This window comes from Chionomys nivalis, chromosome 12 (genome assembly GCF_950005125.1).
Source record: "Chionomys nivalis chromosome 12, mChiNiv1.1, whole genome shotgun sequence".
NCBI lineage: Eukaryota > Metazoa > Chordata > Mammalia > Rodentia > Cricetidae > Chionomys > Chionomys nivalis.
Genome location: NC_080097.1, coordinates 18,108,385 through 18,130,735, shown reverse-complemented (window position 1 = coordinate 18,130,735; position 22,351 = coordinate 18,108,385). Strand labels below are relative to the sequence as shown.

Genomic DNA, 22,351 nt, shown 5'->3' with positions numbered 1-22,351 from the left:
TCAAAGAAGTAGGCTCTAATGCCAGTGGAGGAATGGACTTGCTAGAATGGTGAGAGCAAGCAGACAAAGAACAAAAGTTTCCTTCTTCCAGGTCCTTATAAAGGTGTCCAGCAGATGTGGCCGAGATTGAAGGTGTGTGTCTCAAAGGACTAGAAGTTGATTCACCCAAGCAGAAATAATCTCTCACAGCTGTGCCCTCCATTTCTGGATTGTAGTGCAGTCCAGATGTAGTCAAGCTGACAACCAAGAATAGCCATCACACGTGGCAAACAACACTGAGTGAGAGTGTCTAGTATCTCTTCTTGTCTCTCCCTTGTTTATAAAGAAGACACCAGGATTCATGGGAACGCCATGCCTAGGATTTTAATCCTAGTCACTGCATAAAGGCTGCACATCTTGACAGGATATTCAGATCTCTCTTTACATTTCATAATGGAGTTAAATTTCAACACATGAAGCCTCGGGGGCAGGAGGAGGCACTGAAATGATATCCAAACCCTAGCGCTCCCTAAGCATTATGGGAACTCTTTCATTCAATAATCAACCTTCATCAACAGAATTCTAGTGTTCTCAGTGCTTGATGGAAATTATGGCGCAAAGCATGATTCTGTGAGAAGAGTTTTTAGCATCTTCAGTGATGATCTAAAACCTTCCCACCATAAACAGAACTCAAGTTTTCTTCCCCCTGACCCCCTTTCCCCAGTTGTGTTTATTTATTTGGTGAGGAGGCACACGTGTACCAAAGGGCAGGAGAAAACGTGTGGAAATTTGTTGTCTCCTTTAATCATGTGGGCCACAGGGACTTCAGGTTTGGGGACTTCTACCCACTGAGCCATCTCACCAGTCCAGAGCCCAGACTTTTAGTGAGAGACCTCATTCTTGGCACCGGGTTGTCTAGGCATAATTCAATAGCTGAAGCAAAAGTACTTCCATGAGGGTTATGTAAGAGAAATATAAATGAAGTCCATAAAGGCCGGCGTTTATCTGGCATTTATTATCATTCACCTCACAATACTACAATAGGCCACATTGAGAGTAGTTTCAAAGTTTATCTCAGAATCTTCAGATTTACCTTTCGAAAGAGAATTTAATAAGGAAACGCAATGAATAGATCACCTTTCATTCTTGTGCACAAAGGAGCCCTGCACACTTCTTTTGGTTCTTAGAAATGGTTTCACTTAAAAAACCAAACAAAAAGATCCAAAACAGCTGAAGTTAGCAGATGTGCAATTTAGCAAGGATGATTGAAATTTTGATCTTCCCCGTAATAATCCTAGATCTAAGCACACTGCTCATTAGGGAAGAATTTTTATCTGAATCTTTTACTTTTGTAGGGCCAAGAACGTTCTTTTCTTTTTGGCTAGCTGCATTTATAGCATTGAAATCAGCCTGAGTCATTTTTTAAAATTTATTTTTATTTATTTTTTGTGTCTTTTGAATCATGCATCTCCATTCCATTCATTTCCCCATCCTTTTGTATCTGCCTTCTGCCCTTGCAACAGCCCCCTCAAAATAAAATAAAATAAAATTTAAAAGAAAAAAAATAACCAAAAAAAAAAAAAACAACACGAAAAGGAAAAAAAATCAATGTCATTCTAGCAGCTGTAGTGTGACACAGTGCGTCATCTACTCCACTATAGATGCTGGGCCCTCGCTGGAGCTCCTCTTGGTTATCCTGCTGTGGTGTGGAGATCCCGCTGCTTTGGATCTGCAGGACTGGTCCCTCCATGTGCTCCCACAGATCACACACGGACGGGGTGGATATTGAAGTGGGCTAACTGATAGCCCTGGTTCTGGGCCTGGGCAGCTGCAGGATTGTTCAGCCCACCAGCTCTCCTGTCTTCATCACCAGGGTCAGCTCTCCGGCATGTATACATGTGCATGTGTGTATGCATGTGTGTGTGTGTGTGTGTTTGACTGTCATCCATATCAAAGTCTTAGACAGGAATCCCTCCCTTGTTAATTATTTCACTAACAGAAGTAAAGCAGCAGATAGATAGATGTCTTCTTTGTCCACAGAAAGTCCTAGTTTCATGAATTTCTTTTTAAATTTCAATTACAATGGGCTGGACTGGTTTAGCCTGACTGGTGATTTTGTCACTAGTAACCAATAAAGTCTACAGTAGAGCTATATGACAAGCATATTCTAACTTTGGAGAGGGAAGACCAGATCTGTTTCCCTAGAGACAATTCTGGTCACAACATATTGCTGAACCAGTAGCCAGGAGTCCAGCTCACAGAGTGTATAAAATTTCTTCTCACTCTGTAGAGGTGATGGCTTCCTTGATGTCCCTGTAATCAGATGGCTAATGCAGGGCTATAACCTGGGCCTTGTTTTGAGGACAAATCAGTTCTGTAATTTAATATTTTCATTATATATTTTTTAGTTTTTTGCTAGTTTTGATATTTTTGAGTCAGGATTTTACTACATAGCTCAGGATGACCTCAAGCTTGTAATCCCCCTGCCTCAGTCCCCTGAGATTACCCAAGTTTTTGTCAGCTGTCATGGTTCTAAAGTATATATAATTATACATTAACTTTTCCTAATAATTTGGGAAAACAAACTAAGGCAATAGGAGGTTATTTCTTCTATCGAATGTAGTTAGTGGGAGATTAGGTAGAAATTCTCTGCCCAAACAGAAAGACGCAAAGAAAAATATAAATATGTTGTAAGGAAAATGAGACTTGGCTATTTTCAGCTTTGATTATTCTTACTGAAAATATCATTCTAGGGAAATGTAGACTTTTTCACTCATTTCACTGAGCTTCAGGAAGAGTTTAGTAAACACATGCTCATTCCTTCTTTCCCAGGACTCCCAATAGTTTATTTTAAAGCTAATTCTAGGGTGAGTCCTTTTGATCTCACTGCTCTCACTTAAAGAATTATAATATGGATGCCTAATTCTGTCTATAACAAGAAACCCTGAGAGGAAAAAAAAGACCTTAAATTTATGCTAATAATTTGAGTTTGATGGTGGAAAACTCTTTTTTATGTTAAAAAAGAAAAGAGAGAGAGAGAGACTCAGAAACATCTCTATATCTTTACTGCTGGCAGAAAATAACCAACTGCTCTTTAAATTACTGGTCTGGCCCCATGTTTTGAAAGTTGCCATCTCAGCTGATCTCTTAATGACAGGTCTGTACATCCAGGGGGAAGGTCGATAAGAAACAAGGGCTTCTCATCTTGTCTCTCCCTTCTTGGCTGGTTAACCATTCAACAGAATCAGAAGATAAGTTTAGAAACCCTGCCCTAGTCCTCTGGGCAAAGCACTTCTTCTTAGGCTGTCTGAGAACTCCAGTCTGTCCGCTGAGGAGTGATGATTTAGGCAATACCCCTTGAAGTTCTTCATGTGTCTCCTGGCACATCTGTACTTCCACCATTATGTTCATTTCTTAATCATCATCATCATCTATAGCATTCTGGCTTCTTTCCCCCTCCTCTAGCTTTCATGTCCAACACAGAATTGAGCCTTCCTGTCTGAATGTCATTATATAAGTACTACCAACATCATAATACCCTCATCACTAACCCTGAAGGATTCATTTTTATGGGTTGACATGGAGTAATTAGAAATAGGATAATTATAATTATTGTTATGTATATTATAATCTTTATCTACCATCTAGAAATGATTCTTCTTGTTAATTATGCTGCTGGAAAGCACAAGAAATGTTCATGTAATCCAGATGTTAGTTATCTGTGACTACACAAAGACAGAAACTCTCATGAGCAATGACCAAGTTCAGTGAAAATTTGAATGGTTTTATTAGAATAAAACCCACTGTATCTGCCTCGATCAACTCTGCCCACTACCACACCACATCCCTTTTCTCTTTGCCCCATGCACCATTCAGTTTTCTTCACAAGTTTTCTATTCAACTCACTCTAAGTCCTTTCAACCATACTCAACCCATTTGCTGCAAGAAACATGGATCTAGATACACTTTTGATATACCAAAGCATTTCCTAACAAAGTCAATCCGCCTCTGAAAACCCAAAATAATTGTCCTTCAATATGGGCGATTTGCCATGGGGGAAATTCAGCAGTGAATGTGAAGATTGTTGATTGGTACACCTACAGGGAGAGTACTAGATTCTAGTTGATATAGGAAAGGAAGGTTATTAAATAACCTATAGTACACAAGACTGTCCCTTCTAAGAAAGCATTATCCAGTTCAAATTGTTAGTACTTCTATCGAGAACCTCTGCAGTAAAGTAATTCTCGTATTAGTTGCAATAACAATCAGTAGTTTTTTTCTTTTTTTTCTTGATTTTTCGTTTTATTTTGAGACAGGGTCTACGCCAGCCCAGGCTCATCTTGAACTGCATACCCAAGGATAATCTTGAACTCCTGATTTTTCTTCCTCTACCTCCTAAATACTAGGATTACAGGTATGTACCTAGATAATCAGTGATGTTTTTATTCTTACCACTATCAAAACTTTGTTCTATATATTGAGTAATAGGAATGGAACAATCCAGATACCTGGTTTGGAGAGGAAATCAGCATGAAGTTTTGGGAAAGGAGTTGTGATTGTATAAATAATATAATCCAACTTAGCCAGGATTTTCCAAGATGTTTTGAATGTTTCTGCAAGGGAAGAAAGGAAGAGGAGATATGTGGGCAGGTAAAAAATAGAGGCACATTTCAAGAAAAAGGAGAAACATGATGTGGTGGTTTGCATGAAAATGGTCTCCATGGGCTCATATGTTTGAATACTTGATTTCCCGTTGGTTGAACTGTTTGGAAAGGATTAGGAAGTGTAGCCTTGTTGAAAGAGGTCTGTCACTTGGGGCCAACTTTGAGAAACAAGATGTGAGGTAACAAGCCATGAGCCTCGTGATAAAATATAAACTAACAGAAATGGATTAATTTAAGTTGTAAGAGCTAGTTAATAATAAGCCTGAGCGAATAGGCCAAACAGTATATAATTAATGTTAAGCCTTTAAGCAGTTATTTTAAAAGCAACCGAGAGACCAGGCAGGATGAGAACCCCCCAGTTACAAATTAGCCTCTTCCCTCCCTAGACAGGGACAGCTGAGGTTTTCTATCTCAAGTCATTTAGTGAAGGCAGCTGCTCTGAGAGGGCTTGGCCTTAGGTGAGGCTGCTTTTCACAGCAGAGGCCAATCTAGGAGGTGCAACAACTGTGAGTGTCTGCTGACCACACTCCTTAGTGGGGGTTGCTCGTGTTCCTAGAAAGGAAGGCGTGGGTGAGGTGTCTGCATCCGTTGCAGATGTTTCTTCCGTGCCTGTTTCTATCTTTGCTCATGTCTTTAGGATCAATTCCCAGGAATAGAACCTGGAATAGACCATGCACCTTTTAGCAACATTTGATATTTATTGTCAAGTGAGTTTCCAGAAAGACTGTGGCCAGTAGTCAAATTTATCTTTGGTCTGTCAGCTCCCAAATAACAGCATGAAGACTTATGAAAGCTTGGCCTTAGCTTAGACTTGTCCTGCTAGTTCTTCTAACTTAAATTAACCCATTTATTTTCATTAATCTACATTCTACCACATGGCTTTTACCTCTCTCCCATTATGTGTGTCTGACTCTTCTACATCTCCATGGTGTCCTTCATGAACCTAGATTCATTTTTTACTTCCTCTCACTCCCTGCCTGAAGTCCTGCCTATACCTCCTGCCTAGCTACTGACCATTCAACTAGTTATTAAATCAATCACAACAATATATCTTCACACAGTGTTCAAATACCCCTCAATATTGGCCCCTTCCCCGCTAATGAAATGAACAGTGTGTTTCATCACTAATGCATAGAAAACAGGACAATTATATTACATGTTTACCTATTTAAGTTTTTGTTCCCCCAAACACAGACTTACTCTGTAGCCCAGGTTGGCTGTGAACTGCCTACCCCCCTACAACAGCCTCCTGAGTGCCAGGATTACAGGCATGGGTCACATGCTCTCTTCTATATGGCTAACTTTTCTTAGACAATAAAATTTTCTGATGCCTTAATTTTAAAAACTATTTAAACATTTATTTTATGGGTGTATGTCCATGTTTATGTATGTGCACCACATGCATGTAGTATGCTTAAATTTTTTATTATGTCTCTTTGTGTATGTATTTGTGTACATGCTTTCTAGCACATGTGTGAAGGCTGGAGGACAACTTATGGGAATCTGTTTTCTCCTTCCACCATGTGGGCTCCAGGATCTAATTCAGGCAGCCAGGCTTGGCGACAAGCATCTTTATCTCCTGAGCCACCTCACTGACTGCAGGTATTTAATTGCCTTGAATTTTATCTTAAACTCCTAAGGTTAGGATCTTTTGTCTATGAATCTGTATGTATCTTCTAGAAAGATAAAATAGCTTAATTTCTGAAATAATGAAACAAAGAATTGTGCTTACATGTTCTGAGTTGTGAACCTGCAACTTCAAGGAGGCTGAGGAATGGTTGGTGGCTGAGCTGACTTTAGACGGAGTTTTCAACACACATTGCCGTACATCTGAAGAAATGAATGACACTTCCATCCAGTAGGAAAGTTCTGTATGTGAGAGACAAACGCACACAGAGGGAGAGAGAGCACCCAAAGGGACATGACCATAATTCCAGAGTGTCTCCTCCATGGTAAGTATGCTCTTGGGCTTTTAAAGTCATATTTACCATCATATTTAATTATTACAAAACAATTCTTTTGAGATGTTACCATCCCACACTTTTTGGATGGCAAACCCAACGATCTGGTAACAGGTAACATAAGGTTACTCAGGTTCCCGGGTCTGTCACTTCCCATCCTGGGCAGCTGCATCCTAAGAATCACATCAGGCTACAGAACTTGTATTAGTCACCTTCTTTTTTTTTTTTCTGTGAGGAAACACTATGACTAAAGCAATTATGGAAGAGTTGGTTTTGCCTTGCAGCTCCAGGGCGTTAGAGCCCACAGCAGCTGGGGAGGGACGGCAGCAGGTAACCGGAGCAGGCATCTGGGAAGGTGCATCTTCAACCACACCTAAAACACTGAGTGAGCTGAAGTCCTAAACACTCAGAGCCAACTCCCAGGGCCATATTTCTCCAGCAAGGCTGTGCCTCTTATATGCTCTGTAACCTCCCCAGAAAGCTGGGGACCAAGTGTTCAAGTGCTTGAGTCTGTGGGGTGCATTGCTCATTGACGCCATTGCCCCGGCAGATGCTTCAGACAGGAAGCATGTGTTTAATACAGTGAGTTTAAAAGCCCTCTGTCCCACTGTGCTGGACTACAGATGCTCTAATGTCTCTAAGGATTTCAGTAGTATATTTAGGATTATTCTTAGTGTAGTAGCTCATATCGGTAGCTTCAGCACTGAAGTGGCCAAGGCAGGAGGATTGCCATGAGTTTGAGCCCATTCTAGACTACATAGTGAGGGCTTGTCTCAAAACAACAAACCCTTCTGTTCCCTTAAATGAAAGCGTCTAGCATCGTATTAAGTATTTATTGCCATGTTTACTAAATACAGAGAAGTTCTGGGCTTGAGAAAAGCAGAGAAATGTCTTCTTGTTTTCGTCAATCATTCCACCCTCTTCTTGGGTTTGGCCTAATAAGGGTGTAGGCGGCACACAGAGATGGTCTGGTCAATGGTTTCCCACCACAGCAGGAACAATTGCATCCCAAAGCTTGTCAGCCAGTTCTAAACAGACCCACTGATTACAGCGGGTGCCAATACATAAAAAAAAAAAAAAAAAAAAAGGATTGAACCAAAATAAACCTGCGGAATAAACAGAAACCGTCACCCCGATCCAGATGGTCTTCATTCATAAGAGCAAATGAGTTCCAATCCAGTCTTTAGATCTAACTTCCAGGAGGCAGGAAATACTGAGAAAGAAATATGTTGAGGACACCACAAAAAAGCCATAAGACAAATCCAGAAGGCAGCCTGCTTTTCTCAACGCACAATGCCATTCCAAAAAAGGAAGAAGGGGGAGAAGGAGGCCCTTCTAGGGTAAAAATTCTGCAATCAGATGGAATGTAGATTCACTGATTGCCTCTTAGTCTAGGTAAGTCCAGCCACAAAAGCTGTTTTGGGATCCGATAGGGAAACCCGAGCCTGGGTTGGTTATGAATTAGCAATTTTATTGGCTTTACTTAGTTATATGTGAAATGGTATTCTGACAATGCAGGAGAATGTCCTTTAAAGAAGAACTGGATAATAGAATATTTAGGGCTGAAATGTATCTGATTTTGAAACTCTCTGTATGCAGTAGAGAAAATGAATCAAGATAAGCCAGCTGCTAACGATCTTTAAGCGCAGAAGATGCAAGGCTGTTTCCTTAGACTAGTTTCTCTGCCATATGTTAAGCCTTTCTTTAGCCCCCACCCTCCAAATAAACAGCCAATCCGGAAAATAAGAATGAAAAGTTGCTTCTCTTCAAGAAAAGAAGGGCCAATTTTTATCATTTTACCAAGGTGAAGTCCTAGGTGGCCTGGTTGGGGTTTCGGAAGGCGGGAGTGAGGCCCCAGGGCCCACAGGCATCGGTCCACCTGTGCACCTCGCAGATCTGTCCCTGCACACCGCACCTACTCAGGCCCTCTGCTCATACTGTATAACCGGTCACCGCTGACACACCACGAGGGGTCAGAGTTTTGACTAACTCCGAGAGAAGGCGGTCCAATGTCCAGAACTGAGTCCAGCATGTATGTGTGTGTGTGGTGTGGTGTGGTGTGTGTGTGTGTGTGTGTGTGTGTGTGTCGAGGGGCGGGGGGATGTGGGTGTCGAGGCGGGTGAAAAGCCAAGTTCTTTTGGTTCACCGAACCTCTTGTGGCCAGAGGGGACAACTGAAGAGGCAGGTCTCTTCCTCCCGACCCACCTGCAATCCTGGCGGAGCGGACCCAGCCCCAGCTAGGGGACCGGCCGCAAGTACCTAAGCTATACCCCTCACCTGCGGCCGGAAGCCCGGGAATCGCGGGGACTGCAGAGCGTCTGGGACAGGTCAGCAGGCTCTGTGGAGCCGGAGGGCAGTGGCAGCCAGGCCAGGCGGCTCCGCGTCCCCGCGGGGGAAGTTTCTTGGCCCGGAAAGGGGCAATTGTGTGTAGCTATTCCTGGTATGTCAGGCCGCAGGCTGTAGGGGCACCGCCTCCCGAAAGCCTGGGACAGGGAAGGCTGGCAGAGGCGGGAAGGATGCGGGTGGGGAGCATCTCCCCGCCCAGATAGTCTGACCAAAGTGGTGGCAGCAAGGACCCAGGCGAAGACCAGAACGTAGGGGATGGGCTGGGGCGGGGCCACTGCTGAGGGCGGCGCCCGAGCTTACGACTTTTGAAGTTCCCAGGAGTCCCGGCTCCCTCTGTGCACTGCTTCTAGTCAGCTTCTTCACCTCCTCTCTCCTGCCCCAGTCTCGCTGAGTTTGATCCGATTTCAGGAGTTTTGAGAAAGCAATACCTGCAAGTTCTGCTAGGTTTTTGAACTTAAACTGCACGTTGCAACAAAGGGAGGGGAACGCTTCTGGGTCCCGGAGTGCACCCACTTAGCTGCTTTCTCCCCTCTCTTGTTCTAGTGATGGAAGGGATGGAGGACGCTGAGGCCGATTGCTCGGCTGCATTTGCAGAGGCTCAGAGATGGGTAGAGGTGAGTGTCTTTTACAACTCTTTGCAGATGAATTTGCACCCTCGGGTCTGGAGTCTTTTAGTGACCGGGTTCCCAGGCAATCTGAGCTTATGTCCGGTGAACCTAGCTGAGTAAAGAAGAGGAAATTTGGGACACCGTGCAATTTCTCCCTTTCCAACACCCCATGCCTATCCTTCCTCGAACTTTCTTGGGAATCTCCCAGCGCTTGCCCACTAGGTTTTGGTACCGTGCATTCCAGAGGACCAGTCCAGGACCCGCTTCCTTAGACGTCTCCGTGAAGGCATTTCCCAGAAAGCTACACAGAGCTAGGCCGGGGTCCTTGGGTGCATTTCTTTGCGATGTTGATACCTGACAGTGTATTCAGTGTGAGGGTGAGTCTACCCTTCACCCACTCTGGAGTTAAAAAGCTAAACTATCCTAGGCTCTTACAGATGTCTTGCTATGCCTGCTGTGCCTCACAGATAAGGTCTTCCGTTCTCTTCATTCCCGTGAAGGAGAGACAGCCCCTATGTTGCCTTCGGACTAGGCTATTTATTCTGGGGTTGTCAAGTTGGGGAGGGGGGTGCGCATATGTATGTTTGTGACTGAACTCCTCCCACTCCTGTGCTCTAGCACTGTTACGACTCTCCAGTCTGAGATGTCTTTTAGGATGGGTCAAAAGACTCCTTCCAAACGTGGGAATCTCAGTAACTTCCTTCATGTTATAAAAATGTTTCCTACACTAGTACTGAAGTCATTTTGGAATTATTGGTGCCACATGCTACTTTATTCAATTGCTAGGAATTTAATCCAGGCCTTGGGCATGCTTGTGAAGAGCTCTACTCCTAAATCACACCCAAGTCCCTCAATAACATGTTTAGATATTCAATGTAAGCTTAAAGAGTCCCTGGGAAAAGGAAGAATTCCAGGAAGAATGTCAGAGAAACTACACACGCATATATATGTATATACGTATACATATATAATTTTATTTTCCTTAAAGAAACATACGTAGGGCTGGGGAGATGGCCCACTAGATCTCACTAGCTTGAGAACCTGAGTTTTGATCCCCAGCACTCATGTAAGAAGTCACTGCAACCCCAGGACAGACAAGGCCATAGAGAGAGAAGGATCCATGCGACTTGCTGACTATCTGGTCAGCTAGCCTAGCCAAAGTGGTGAGTTCTAGCTTCAGTGAGAGACGCTGAATATTAAAACAAAAACAAAAAACAACAAAAGACCAAGAAGAGACTGAGGAAAAAAACCCGACATTGACTTTTAGTTTCCAAACACACACACCCATGCGCACGTGCGTGTGCGCGCGCACACACACACACAAAAACATGTATTTATGTATTTATTTGGGAAAAATAAAAATAATAAATGTTAAGTGATGTCACATCTTTATTTTTCAGTGAAAGGACATGAGATGTGAGTGGCATTGTTTTCTAGATGGTAGGGAGGTCTCAGGAGCTGGCTTTTGTTGACTTTATGGGCTGAAACTTTGAGTTGTCTCAAGGTGACTTAGAAAGATGGGAGGGAGGGCATGGGAGGCTGAGAGAAGTTATAAACACTGTATTCAGAATGGAAATGAGAGTGGAAAAATCCCAGCAATGTCATGAAGAGAAATAACTTTGCTCCTTCACAAACCTGGAAAAGTCAAGGCTTCACCTGGAATTTTCCACTAGTGGTGTTTGCTCTGTAGAATTTCAGAAAGCAAGTTAAACTCACCATTCTCATTTTCATTTGAGTGTGGAGGACGGGGTGGGGGGGAAGGGGGAATGGACGGGATTTGGGGGTGGGTTTCATTCATACAGGACTCCTGGTTGATTGGCAGGTTTTGGTCATTCAACTTCTAGGTTTGCAAGACTTATGCTTCCTTGTGGAACTCTGGATATAGATCATTTCCCATCAGTGGTTGATTTCTAGATCTTAGGAAAGTCGCTACTATTTGCTTATCTAAGCATGCTTACAATTCTGTAAAAAAATTGCATTCTGTGAACTCCTGGCAGTGTGCAAAGATGATCATCGTGTGTGCTCACTCATCTCCCCCTCCATCCCAGTCTACGGGGAGGCTTAGCTAACAGCAGTAATTTGGCAACTTGGTACATTCCTCATTCACGAAGAGTGCAGTGTTTCTAAAGTTCCTCTCAGATCCCTTTAATATAGTGAGAGAAATTAAAATTAAATGCTTTCCCCTCACACACCAGTTGGCTTACTGTTCAATGTTTGTTGGGAAATTTTGAATAATTATTGTATTTATATATTCTTTTTTTTTTTTTTTTTTTTTTTGAGACAGGGTTTCAATGTGAGGCTATAGATGGCCTGGAACTTGCTATGTAGATCAGGCTGGCTTTAAATTTATGGGAATCTCCTATTCTGGCTCCAGAGTGCTGGGACTAAAGGCATGAGCCATCATATCTGTCTGTATATTCCTACTTAAGTTTTTGTTTGTTTGTTTTCTGAGACAGGGTGTCTCTGTGTAACCCTGGCTGTCCTGGAACTTGCTTGGTAGAACAGGCAAGATATCTGCCTGTCTCTGCCTCCCAAGTACTGGAATGAAAGGCATGGGCCACCTCCACCTGGCCTCTTCTAAAAATGTTTGTCAACTATTCCTTAGGAGTACTTTGTGCATTTGAAGTGTTGCCAGCTGGTTATCTTGTTAGTGTTTTCTTTATGATTAAACATGTGTTTAAAATATTGTTGCCCAAAACAATAGAATGTTTAACTCTGATCATCACAACCTATTGCTTTCAAGGACCCTTAATTCAAAAATCAAGTGTTTCTCTGTCATTTTGGAACACAAACTGGATACTGACATCAAGTTCCCTGGTGTTAATATTCTTGCTCTATCTTGTTCTTTCTGTTGATTTTTTTCTACATAAGCTTCCAATTCATGCATCTTATGTATACATTGTACGTACATGTGTTATGACATGTGACATTGCACAGAACATAGCCTGCAATTCTATCTTCACCTAAAGTTTTCTATGTAACTATACTTTCTGCTGTGCTGGAGCTGGGGACTGAGCCTAGTTGCTTTACTTTTTCACTGGGCTCCCTACCCCACCTTGTCAGCTGCAGTGTTGACCCTCCCAAGGTCAAGAAAGTCCAAGAGCCTGTCAGACTTTAAATGATGACTGGTCACCAAGTCAGTGTGCACTCTCCATTTCCATTTTCTCTCTGTGATGACAAATCCCTAATGGGTCGTTCTTACAATCAAAGTTAAAGCTATTCAAATTCATTTTGGGGGGTGGCAGTTATGGAGCAAGCGGGATGTGAGGGCTATTGTCATTCTGTTGATCTCTCTTCTCCTTCATTTTAAGTTATATTGAGATTCTTAGGAAGAATGAGAACACTAAAGAGGTTTGTCTACCGGGGAGTAATTTTGTAATAGAAATAAATGCAGGTGTGGTGCTCTTTAAGATAATGCCACAGAATGATGTTGGATGAATCATCTAAGCGGAAACGTTGTTTGGAATATTTATAATGTAGCAGGGCTAGTTTATGATTAAACATTGGTTAAAACTGAGTTAGGCAATGGTTTGCAGCCAACACTCTCCGGGCAAGGTCACGGAGTAGGTAGGTGGTGAAGTGGAAGAAAACACAGCCTAGATGGGCTCACTAATTTTAGTGTGCTTCTGCTGTACCTTTTAATTTCCTGTACCTAATAGTTGCCTCTGTCTGCTTAGGGACAAACCCTTAAGTTAAGCAGATAGAAGACCGATGAGATTGAAAACCCGAAATGCTCTTCCTCGCCTCGCTTGGTCTCTGGTTTCTAGTCTAGTGAGTTCATGTTGCCGTCCAGGCATGAGGGTTGAAGGCTGCTGTGTGGATGGCTGGCACAGACCAGGCCCGCTTGACTCACTACCTCCCTGCTCACCTGTCCTACCTCTTATCTGGGGTCTGGGTCCTTTGGTATCACTATCATCCTGTGAAGGGATCAAAGGGTGCCAGCTTGGGTACACTGCCAAGTCCAGCACCAGAATAAGAGTCCCGGATCCTTGTTTGTGTCCTCTTGGTCCCTCACCTTTCAGAGACATTCTCTCGCTGTCCTCTTACTTCTTTTGTTTGCCTCTTGCTAAAGAATTTTAAAAATTTGCCGGGCGGTGGTGGCGCACGCCTTTAATCCCAGCACTTGGGAGGCAGAGGCAGGCGGATCTCTGTGAGTTCGAGACCAGCCTGGTCTACAAGAGCTAGTTCCAGGACAGGCTCCAAAACCACAGAGAAACCCTGTCTCGAAAAACCAAAAAAAAAAAAAAAAAAAAAATAATTTTAAGAATTTAAAGAATTCCTTGGTTTTAAGAAAATGTACTTTCTGGGTCTACTATTGGTATAATTGAAGCTCTACCCCTCTTTTTCTCTGAACTGTATCCTTTCTAACCATGACTGCCCACCTCAGGTCTGTAAGATACTGAATGCTCACTACACACCAGTGCTGTCTTCAGGTCAAATTAAAGTCTGGTGAATGTGTACTGTTGCTTTTCAAATGCAGATAGCATGACAAATATTCATTTGAAACAGTTTTTAAAATCAGAGAAGCATATTTGGTAACAGGTGTAATTTTCTTTATTTGTTTTGTTTTGTCTTGTCTTTTTTTTTTGAGACAAGGTTTCTCTGTGTTCTGGAACTCACTCTCTGTAGACCAGGCTGGCCTTGAACTCAGAGATCTGCCTCCCTCTGCCTCCCGAGTTCTGGCATTAAAAGTGTGTGCCACCACATCATGGCAATGCATGTAATTTCAATTGCCAAGTTGAATTATAAAGTTTCTTGGTATGGTGAAGTTAGTGTGATATACAAAGAGGGTAACCTATACTTGTAACAAATAGTCATGTCTCAGTCAATCGTAAGCATCCTACTGTTCGAGTCATGGTCAAATAAGACAAATATCAGGTGTAACCAATGGGGTGCTAGCTCTACCCCACTTCCATGCCTTACGTTATTTCCTTTTCATGCTCAACAAATGTAATCTGCCCATGGTGGGGTGGAATCATCTCCACATTTTGGTCTGTATGGCTGTTATGAAAACCACTGAACCACGGCCCTCCATTAGTCTTTGCTCTTGCAGAGGATTTGAGTTTAGGTCCTGGACTGCAATCACCTATAACTTTAGGGGATCTGATGCCCTCTTTTGGCCTCTGTGGACTCTTTGTGACAATGAATAATGTTGCCGTCCAGGCATGAGGGTTGAAGGCTGCTGTGTGGATGGCTTGCACAGACCAGGCCTGCTTGACTCACTACCTCCCTGCTCACTTGTCCTACCTCTTATCTGGGGTCTGGGTCATGTCACACACACATACACTCACACATACACACCAACACATACATAGACATTCACACATGCATGCACATGGACACACACATATACACACATTAAAAAGCATAGAAAGTCATCTAGGCGGTCCTTATAGCAGCTTTCTATAGAAGCTTTCTCCAAGCATAAGCTTGATCTTGTCAGTTCCTTATTTTCTGAGAAGTCATATGAACATTATTTATTTTCATTTTTGTAAGTGTTTTTAATGAAACTTTTGAAGTCCATAATCCTTAACATGTCATTCATTGTTCTTTGCAACCTGATCCCATTTATTTATCTTATTATTATTAATTTTTTAGTCCTTTTCTTCATAACTGTGTAGTTTTCTCCTATAAAGCCCATGGTATTTGTGCAGTTTAATGAGATGTTGACTGAAGAGTGACATTCTCCATAAGAACTGCTTGTGCCTCCCTATGCCTATGCCCACCGTACCGTTTCCTCCCTATGCCCACCATACACTTTCCTCCCTATGCCCACCGTACCGTTTCCTCCCTCCATGATGGCAGGTATGGACCACTCCGTAAGTCAGGAATTCTTTATTTTTTTCATACTTAGGTTAAATCGCCAGTATGTGAAGTTCCTTCTGAACTTAGACCTTTGCTTCTGCCACTTCCTGTCTTTCAGAGAGATCATCCATTTTCTTACTGTCTGTTACAACGGCATTTGTTTTTCCATCAGAGAGGAGGAGCTGAGGGTACCAAAGTATCCTCCCTTAAGTATTTGGTGTGGTGCCTGGCAGTGCTTGCTCAGTACAGGCAAAATCTTACAGCTAGAGCTCAACAGATTTAAAACGTAGCATTTTGAGGATCACAACTCATTTCTTCTCCCAGTGGAGAGTAGTACAGACTCTGCTGCAGGCCTTTGGTGAAGACTCCAACATCACCATCTGGTGATTGACAGCACCACCGGAGCTGGCACACTGAGGGACAGCCCAAGTAGGCCTACGGAGTCGGACAGGGCAGCCTTTGAGACACTAACACACTTGTCTACTGGGATGGGATGTGGTAGCTTTCAAACACATGAACTATGCATACAACATAAGCTCAAGGAGTGGTTGATAGCAGTGTGTTCTTACTGAGAAAATGTCTTATATTCCGAGAAACGCATAGGTTGAGCGCACATCTGTTGGAGCTCTGTGTACTAAATCTTCAGCATATCAGTCAAGATAGCCTGTGTTTCTTACTCAAGGAAGTTCCCATCTAGAAGGGTCCAGTGAGTCCCACCTCTTCTGTAAGTGGCTTGTTAGCACTCCGATCACTAGCTGATTGGATTTCTCATGTGTTTGGATAACCAAGAAGTGTCCTATTGACATTCCCCCTCCTTCGTGATGTGACATTTCACCCTTTCTTGAACAAAGTATCTGTTTGACAAATTAAAAAAAAAAAAAAGGCTCCTAGGAAAGGAAGAGGTGCCGAGAGGTCAGGGAATTCCTAAACTCCTTTGGGACGGAACAGATTCTCAGGAATAGGAACCAGAATAGCCTGATTCCAGGAAGCCCGAACAACAGGCTGAAGGAGCTTCCTGAGGAACTGGGAGGGAACCAGCACTTTTGTACTGGAATCTTCTACTGGTGAATGAAAACTGGACATGGATGTGTTCATCAGGTTGTGGAGAGGACCGCTTATTCCTGCAGTGCATTAACGTCCATGACCAGCCGCAGACTGGGACCCCTAAGTCAAAGGGGCCGTGCAACAGCTTGAAGTGAATTCACTGTCCCGAGCACAGGACTCAGATACTTTGGCTAACGTTAGAAATGAGTGTTGGCCTTTCTCCCTCCATGAGCAGATGAGTGATGGTTCTTGTGTTTTTTCTCAGAGCATTGGGTGTCTTCCCCGTTTAGGCGATAGACGACTCCTTGGGTTTTCACGAGCGAGGAAGGTGAGGTTAAGACCAGGAGGGTTGCCTCATTTCAGTGAGTCACCAAGGCTAACCTGAGTCACAGATGGCGGTGTTTCTTCAGAAACTGGTAGAGCATAGATGTCCTCGAGTCCTTTCCAGTGTGTGTGTGTGTGTGTGTGTGTGTGACAAGGAGGGTGTGCACTGACTCAATCAGCTTTGGTACTCCTTGCATTCCCTCTTCCCCTGGATACCAAGTGCCTGTTCAGACTTGAGACATAGTGCTGTCTTGCCCTACAAGTTCTGGACAGACAGATCTCAAATGCTTGATGAATGAATATGTGTGTATGTCCAGCCAGAAGGCTGGCTTATTTAATTGTTGCTTTTAGATCTTAAGCCTGTTACCTATCAAGAGTGTGTTGGGGCCCAAAGAAGTGATAAATTACACATAGCTGTGCTTGCTCTTTAGTTTCCGAAGGTAATTATTGGGTGTGTTTCTTTAAAAACCTGTTTGATGTGCTGAAAGCCTCACAAGGATAATAGCTGTCGTATCTGCGCAACACTGAACCAGAATGGCTTAGCCAATCAGCTCCTTTGTTAAAGAGATGAGGCTCGTAGGAAGCCTAGAGATGAATCACAGCAGCCCAAGTCAGCAGCCTTTCCAAGGGTTAATACAGCAGCACACATAGCACACTAGCAGACTGCTGCTCAGCCCTGGGCACAGCGTGTTCAGCCCAGGGCTCAGGTGTCTCTTGATGATGGTACGCAGTGCCAGGACATTATGTCCATCTTCAAGTATCATAGGGACGGAAGGGCATGCAGGATAGATCTTAGAAAAGCCCTGTGCAGGATTAGTGGGGAGAATTTGTAAGAGGTTCTTGGCCACGGTGAGATAATTTGATTGCCATCAGAGCATGCAATGTTAATGGGTGCTGGCAGGAACACCTCCGCTTACCTTAGAGACTAGGACGCGTTATGAAATGAAGTGTTCTTACTGTACATATGAAGTCTTTTGTTCGGACAGAAACACGACAGTTATGAAAAAGAAAAGATTTTTAATAGCTTCCCACCATCATTTCTCAGCATGTTAAGTATCAAATTAATATAGCCTTGAATTTTATTGTGATGGGATCCTTGATTTCAACAATTGCAGTTTGGATGGCTGACTTGAGTTTCATAAAACAACAGTAACAGAAATCATTAAATGAACTTTGGCTTGTGATTAGAAAAGAATTTCTAAGAATTCCTGAGCCAGCCCAATGCATGCTTCTGCTATTTTGCCCTACATATTTATGTGAAACAGCACTTACAGCAGTGATAATTCTAAAATAAAAATATCAACTATCCTGCAATATCAACTATTCTCCTCACATTTAATTCTTTATATAAAAAAGCACATCAACTTCTTAGTATGTGAATTAGTTTTCTGTAATAAATGATTGATTCCATGTATATAAAAGAAAATGTATTAAAATAAATTTATGTATGCTTTATTATCAGTAAATGTTTGATTTTTATATTTATTTTATTTAGGTGTTTACATAAAGAAGCATAAAACCCTCTACGATGGAGAGGGGTCATGAGTCTGAACTACACCAGAATGAGTTGACTTAAGTGATTAGTGATGGTTTTGTCGAGAAGAGTGAATAACTGAAGATTAAAGTAGCTAGTAATTTTGACTTTCCATGTCATGTAGGACACCTTTTAATAATGTGTGTGTGTGTGAGTGAGTTGTGCACATGAATGTAGATGATAGTGAAGGCTCTGTGTTCATGACACTCACCGTCACTTGTTTTTATACTTTATCTGTTTTGTCTGGTAATCCCACCAGAACATTAGTGTCTTATGAGTAAGGACTCATTTCGCTTTCAAGCTCGGAATAGTGCACTCAGTAAGTATTTTCTGGGCAAGCAAATAGATTAAAGAGTGCATGCCCTTTAATGTTAATACTCGAAATCTTTTTAGCCTCTGATGTAACTGACTTTTCCTGGCTCAGCTTCACTCAACACGAGAAGTTAATTTTGTCATGTTAGGATTTAGGTTTTTTTTTTCTTTTCGGCTCAAGATTGAGCAAGTTCTAGGCACGGTTATTAAAAAGCAAGTTCAAACCATGAGAAATTGATTCTGCTCAATCAATTCTAAACATGCCCCTGAAGAAACAAATACAGTAAGGAAGCCACGCAGGAAAAATTGAAGGGTGGAGGTGAGCCATCGTAGGTGATTCCTCTGCTGTGGACAGGACGGCATCATGAAACTGTGGGAGTCTCTTTATGTCAAAGCGCTCACTGGCTCCAGATCGTGTGATTGCTCTCTTAGTGACTTTTCTGTTGCTGTGATCAGACATCATGGCTAATGCAGAGTTTATTGGGGAGTCCATGGTCAGAGGCATGGCAGCCGGCAGGCAGGCAGGCAGGCAGGCAGGCAGGCAGGCAGGCAGGCAGGCAAGCGTGGCGCTAGAGCAGTAGCTGAGAGCTTACATCCTTATCCACCAATCCGGAGGAGTGTAGAGAAAGCTAACTGGGAGTGAGAGTTGTGGATTTTTGAAAAGTGAAAGCTCACCCCCAGTGACACACCTCCTCCAACAAGGTTACATGGCCAACCAAAGAGTTTCCCCTACTTTAGACCAAGTATTCAAATCTATTGGCCTATGGTGACCGTTCTCATTCAAACCACCACCCAGAGGTGCAGAAAATATCTTTGCTATAAAAGAAAACAATAGATTGATTTGGTGATGCATACCTGTAATCCCAGTAAATGGGAAGTAGGGACAGAAAGATGGCAAACTCCATCCACAAAGATGTCCATTGAGAGGGAAGGAATAAAGCGATGGGCCATTTGAGAACAGCAAATTTTTCCCTCCTTCTCCAACACATGACCCCCTATTATTTTTGTAGTGCTACACTTTACACACTTTTTAGAGGAATTATTCTGTGCGACTATGTACATCTAAGCATGGAAGCTTTCAAAGGAGCTCTGTTCAGAGATGAAGGGCAAAGGAAGTCTGAATGAAGATGCTCACCCAAGTCTGTATCGATACACACTGACTTTCTCTCACCTCGTCCTTTTGCTATTCTTCCTGACTGTCACATCAATTAAAGGGCTCTTGCTATCATTATAACTTCTTTTTTAAATCAATGAGGAGGGTGAAGCTCAGAGATGTTGAGTTTCTTTCCAAAATCACACAGCTCATACTAGCAGAACTGTTGGTAGAAGCAGTATGTGACCTTAACTTTGCCCGCTAGAAAAGTTCGAGGCTATCATTTGCTGAGCTGGTTGGTTTCTGTTTTCCCTCTCTGCTTGCCCACCTGCGGTGCAGCATCTTTGGTGGCTGTAACTTCTACGTTGACATGCATACCCCCTGCCCAGTTATTAGCTCCTCCTGTATGTGAAGCTCTCTTGATAAGTTTTCTTATTTCACAACTGAACTAAATTTAAAAGTGGGGGAGGGGGCGCTTCAGTTGTAGGAATGAAGATGTAGTTGGTTGGTAGAATGCTTGCTTAGCTCACAGGAATCTCTAGATTGGTTCCCCAGAGCTATACAAACTGGGCTCAGTGAGGGCTGTGTACCTGTGATTCTAAGAGTTGGGAGGTAGAAGCAGGGGGGATCAGAAGTTCAAGGTCATCCTTGGCTCTGTTGTGTCTGGGCCTGTGGTGAGTTGGAACATCATGGCGTGAGGCATGTAGCAGAATATGTAGAAGCTCACATGGTGGACACAAAGAGGGAGCCTGTGAAGCAGCTCACATGGTGGACACAAAGGGGGAACCTCTAAAACAGCTCACATGGGGACACCAAGTGGGGACCTGTAAGATATACACCTCAAGGATCCCCCCCCCCCACCAACACACACACATTTCCTCCAGCCAAGGCCCTGAAGTTCCCAGAACCTCCACAAATAGTGCCACCAGGTGGGCACAGAGCCTTCATCAACAAACCAAATGGATATTTTTTCCTCTTCATCTTCTTTTTCTCCAGACTGGTCTCTGGCTGTTCCGAGATGCTCCCTGTAGACCAGGCTGGCTTCAAACTCAGAGATCCTCCTGCCTCTTCCTCCTGAATGCTGGGATTAATTAAAGGCATGTGCCATAACCATTGGGCCCACAGGGACATTTCTTAGTTCAGATTGTAACTTCGCATAGTGTGTAACAACCAACAGAGTTCCGAACTCTGTTAAGATGACAGAAGGAAGGGGAGCTGTAGGCCACAAAATTCAGAGAGCGGCTAAGGGGAGCTCTAGTTTTACGGAAGAGATGTAAGAAAAGAGGGCATTCAAGAATGTCTAGGGTTGTGACGAGAATCATCTCCTGTTTGTTAAAAATACAAGAGTGTCAGCAGGGACAGAGCCAAGGTCACTGTAGTTTTTGAATGTCAGTGGGAACCCAGCCAAGGTCACACCGTCCAGGCAAAGGCCCTTCTGAAAGAGGAGATCGGAGGAGCTAAGGTACCAATGTTCTCTCAAAAAGAACATCTGTGTGTGTTAAGAAAGTCATTCCTATGTCAGCCTTCCTTACTGGAAATTTTAGAGGCAGAAGGGGATTATAATCGAAAACAGTAAATCTGAAAGACTTACCGTGGTCTTCTCTGGGAAGTGTTCAAGCTGAAACTTTATGGTTGTTCAGAAAGTCCTCTTCCTACGCTGCAGGCCATCTGAAAGTCATCTCCTCTCCCTCAGTTTTCCCTCCCTGCACAGGGAAAGCCAGCTCTTCCTCCCAGTGATTTCAGCGCAAAACAATTTAGGGGACAGACTTTTATTTGTAAATTTTAGAATTATTGTATGTGAATGGTCTTAGTTTCATGACTCTAAAAGTCATGCTAATCAAGTTTAATTCATGAATTGGTGAAATGTTCCTAACCCCCACAGTTCCGCAGAGTGTCCTCAGAATGGAAGACGTGTTCTTTTGGTTCGCTGTTTCTAGATTCTTTACTCTGTTCTGGCATCATGGAGGGGTGAGGAAGGGCAGGTTCCGGGCAGGCACACAGGTATGACTTAACACATGACAGACAGCAGACAACGGTTGTAAGGAGCAAGGTGTGCAGTGCTCCTAAGCAGAAGTTCCCACACGGATGAGGATTGTGCATGGCATAAGGTTAAGACAAAAATAATGAATGTGAAATAGTGTAGGCACTCAGCAAATATCAATCACTGGGTGATTGTTGCCATTCTACTTGGCTCCTTATAGCATGAAGATGAGACAATGAAATGTTATTTCCTTCCCCAGGACAGCTATTTATCTAGTGTGTATGTATCGCTATGTGTTTGTTCCATGGTGTATTTAGATATATTTTTCTTTATTTTGACCTTGAGTTATAAAGATAGGGTTTTGTTGTTGTTAATTGTTTTTGTTTTTCTTTCTTTGAGATGGAGTCTTGCTGTGTAGTTCTTTCTGGGTTGGTCTGGCACTTGCTACGTAACCAGGGTAGCCTCTACCTACAAAGATCTGCTTTCTCTGCCTCCAGAGGATTAAAGACATGTCATACCACACCTTACTATACAAATAAGCGTTATGCTTAAGAATCATATGCTTAAGAATCATTGTGTGTGTGTGTCTGCTTGCATGTGTGTGTATGCACATGTTCATAAATACTGAAGTGCTAAGTTGGTGTTGAGTGTCTTCCTCTATCTTGCTCCACTGTGAGGTTGAACCCACCCATTCAGGCTA

The 22,351-nt window shown here is 43.0% G+C and overlaps 1 protein-coding gene across 7 annotated transcripts in view; it reads left to right on the top strand.

Annotated features, from left to right (window-relative positions):
* The first annotated feature begins 9,432 nt into the window (after positions 1 to 9,432).
* Lmo7 (LIM domain 7) overlaps positions 9,433 to 22,351 on the top strand; it is a 195,728-nt gene continuing 182,809 nt past the window's right edge. For all 7 annotated transcript variants that reach the window (XM_057785730.1, XM_057785732.1, XM_057785729.1 and 4 more), the window contains exon 1: positions 9,433 to 9,564. In XM_057785730.1, the coding sequence (XP_057641713.1) occupies positions 9,496 to 9,564 (69 nt within the window). In that variant the 5' untranslated portion in view covers positions 9,433 to 9,495. The remainder of the gene's footprint in view (positions 9,565 to 22,351) is intronic.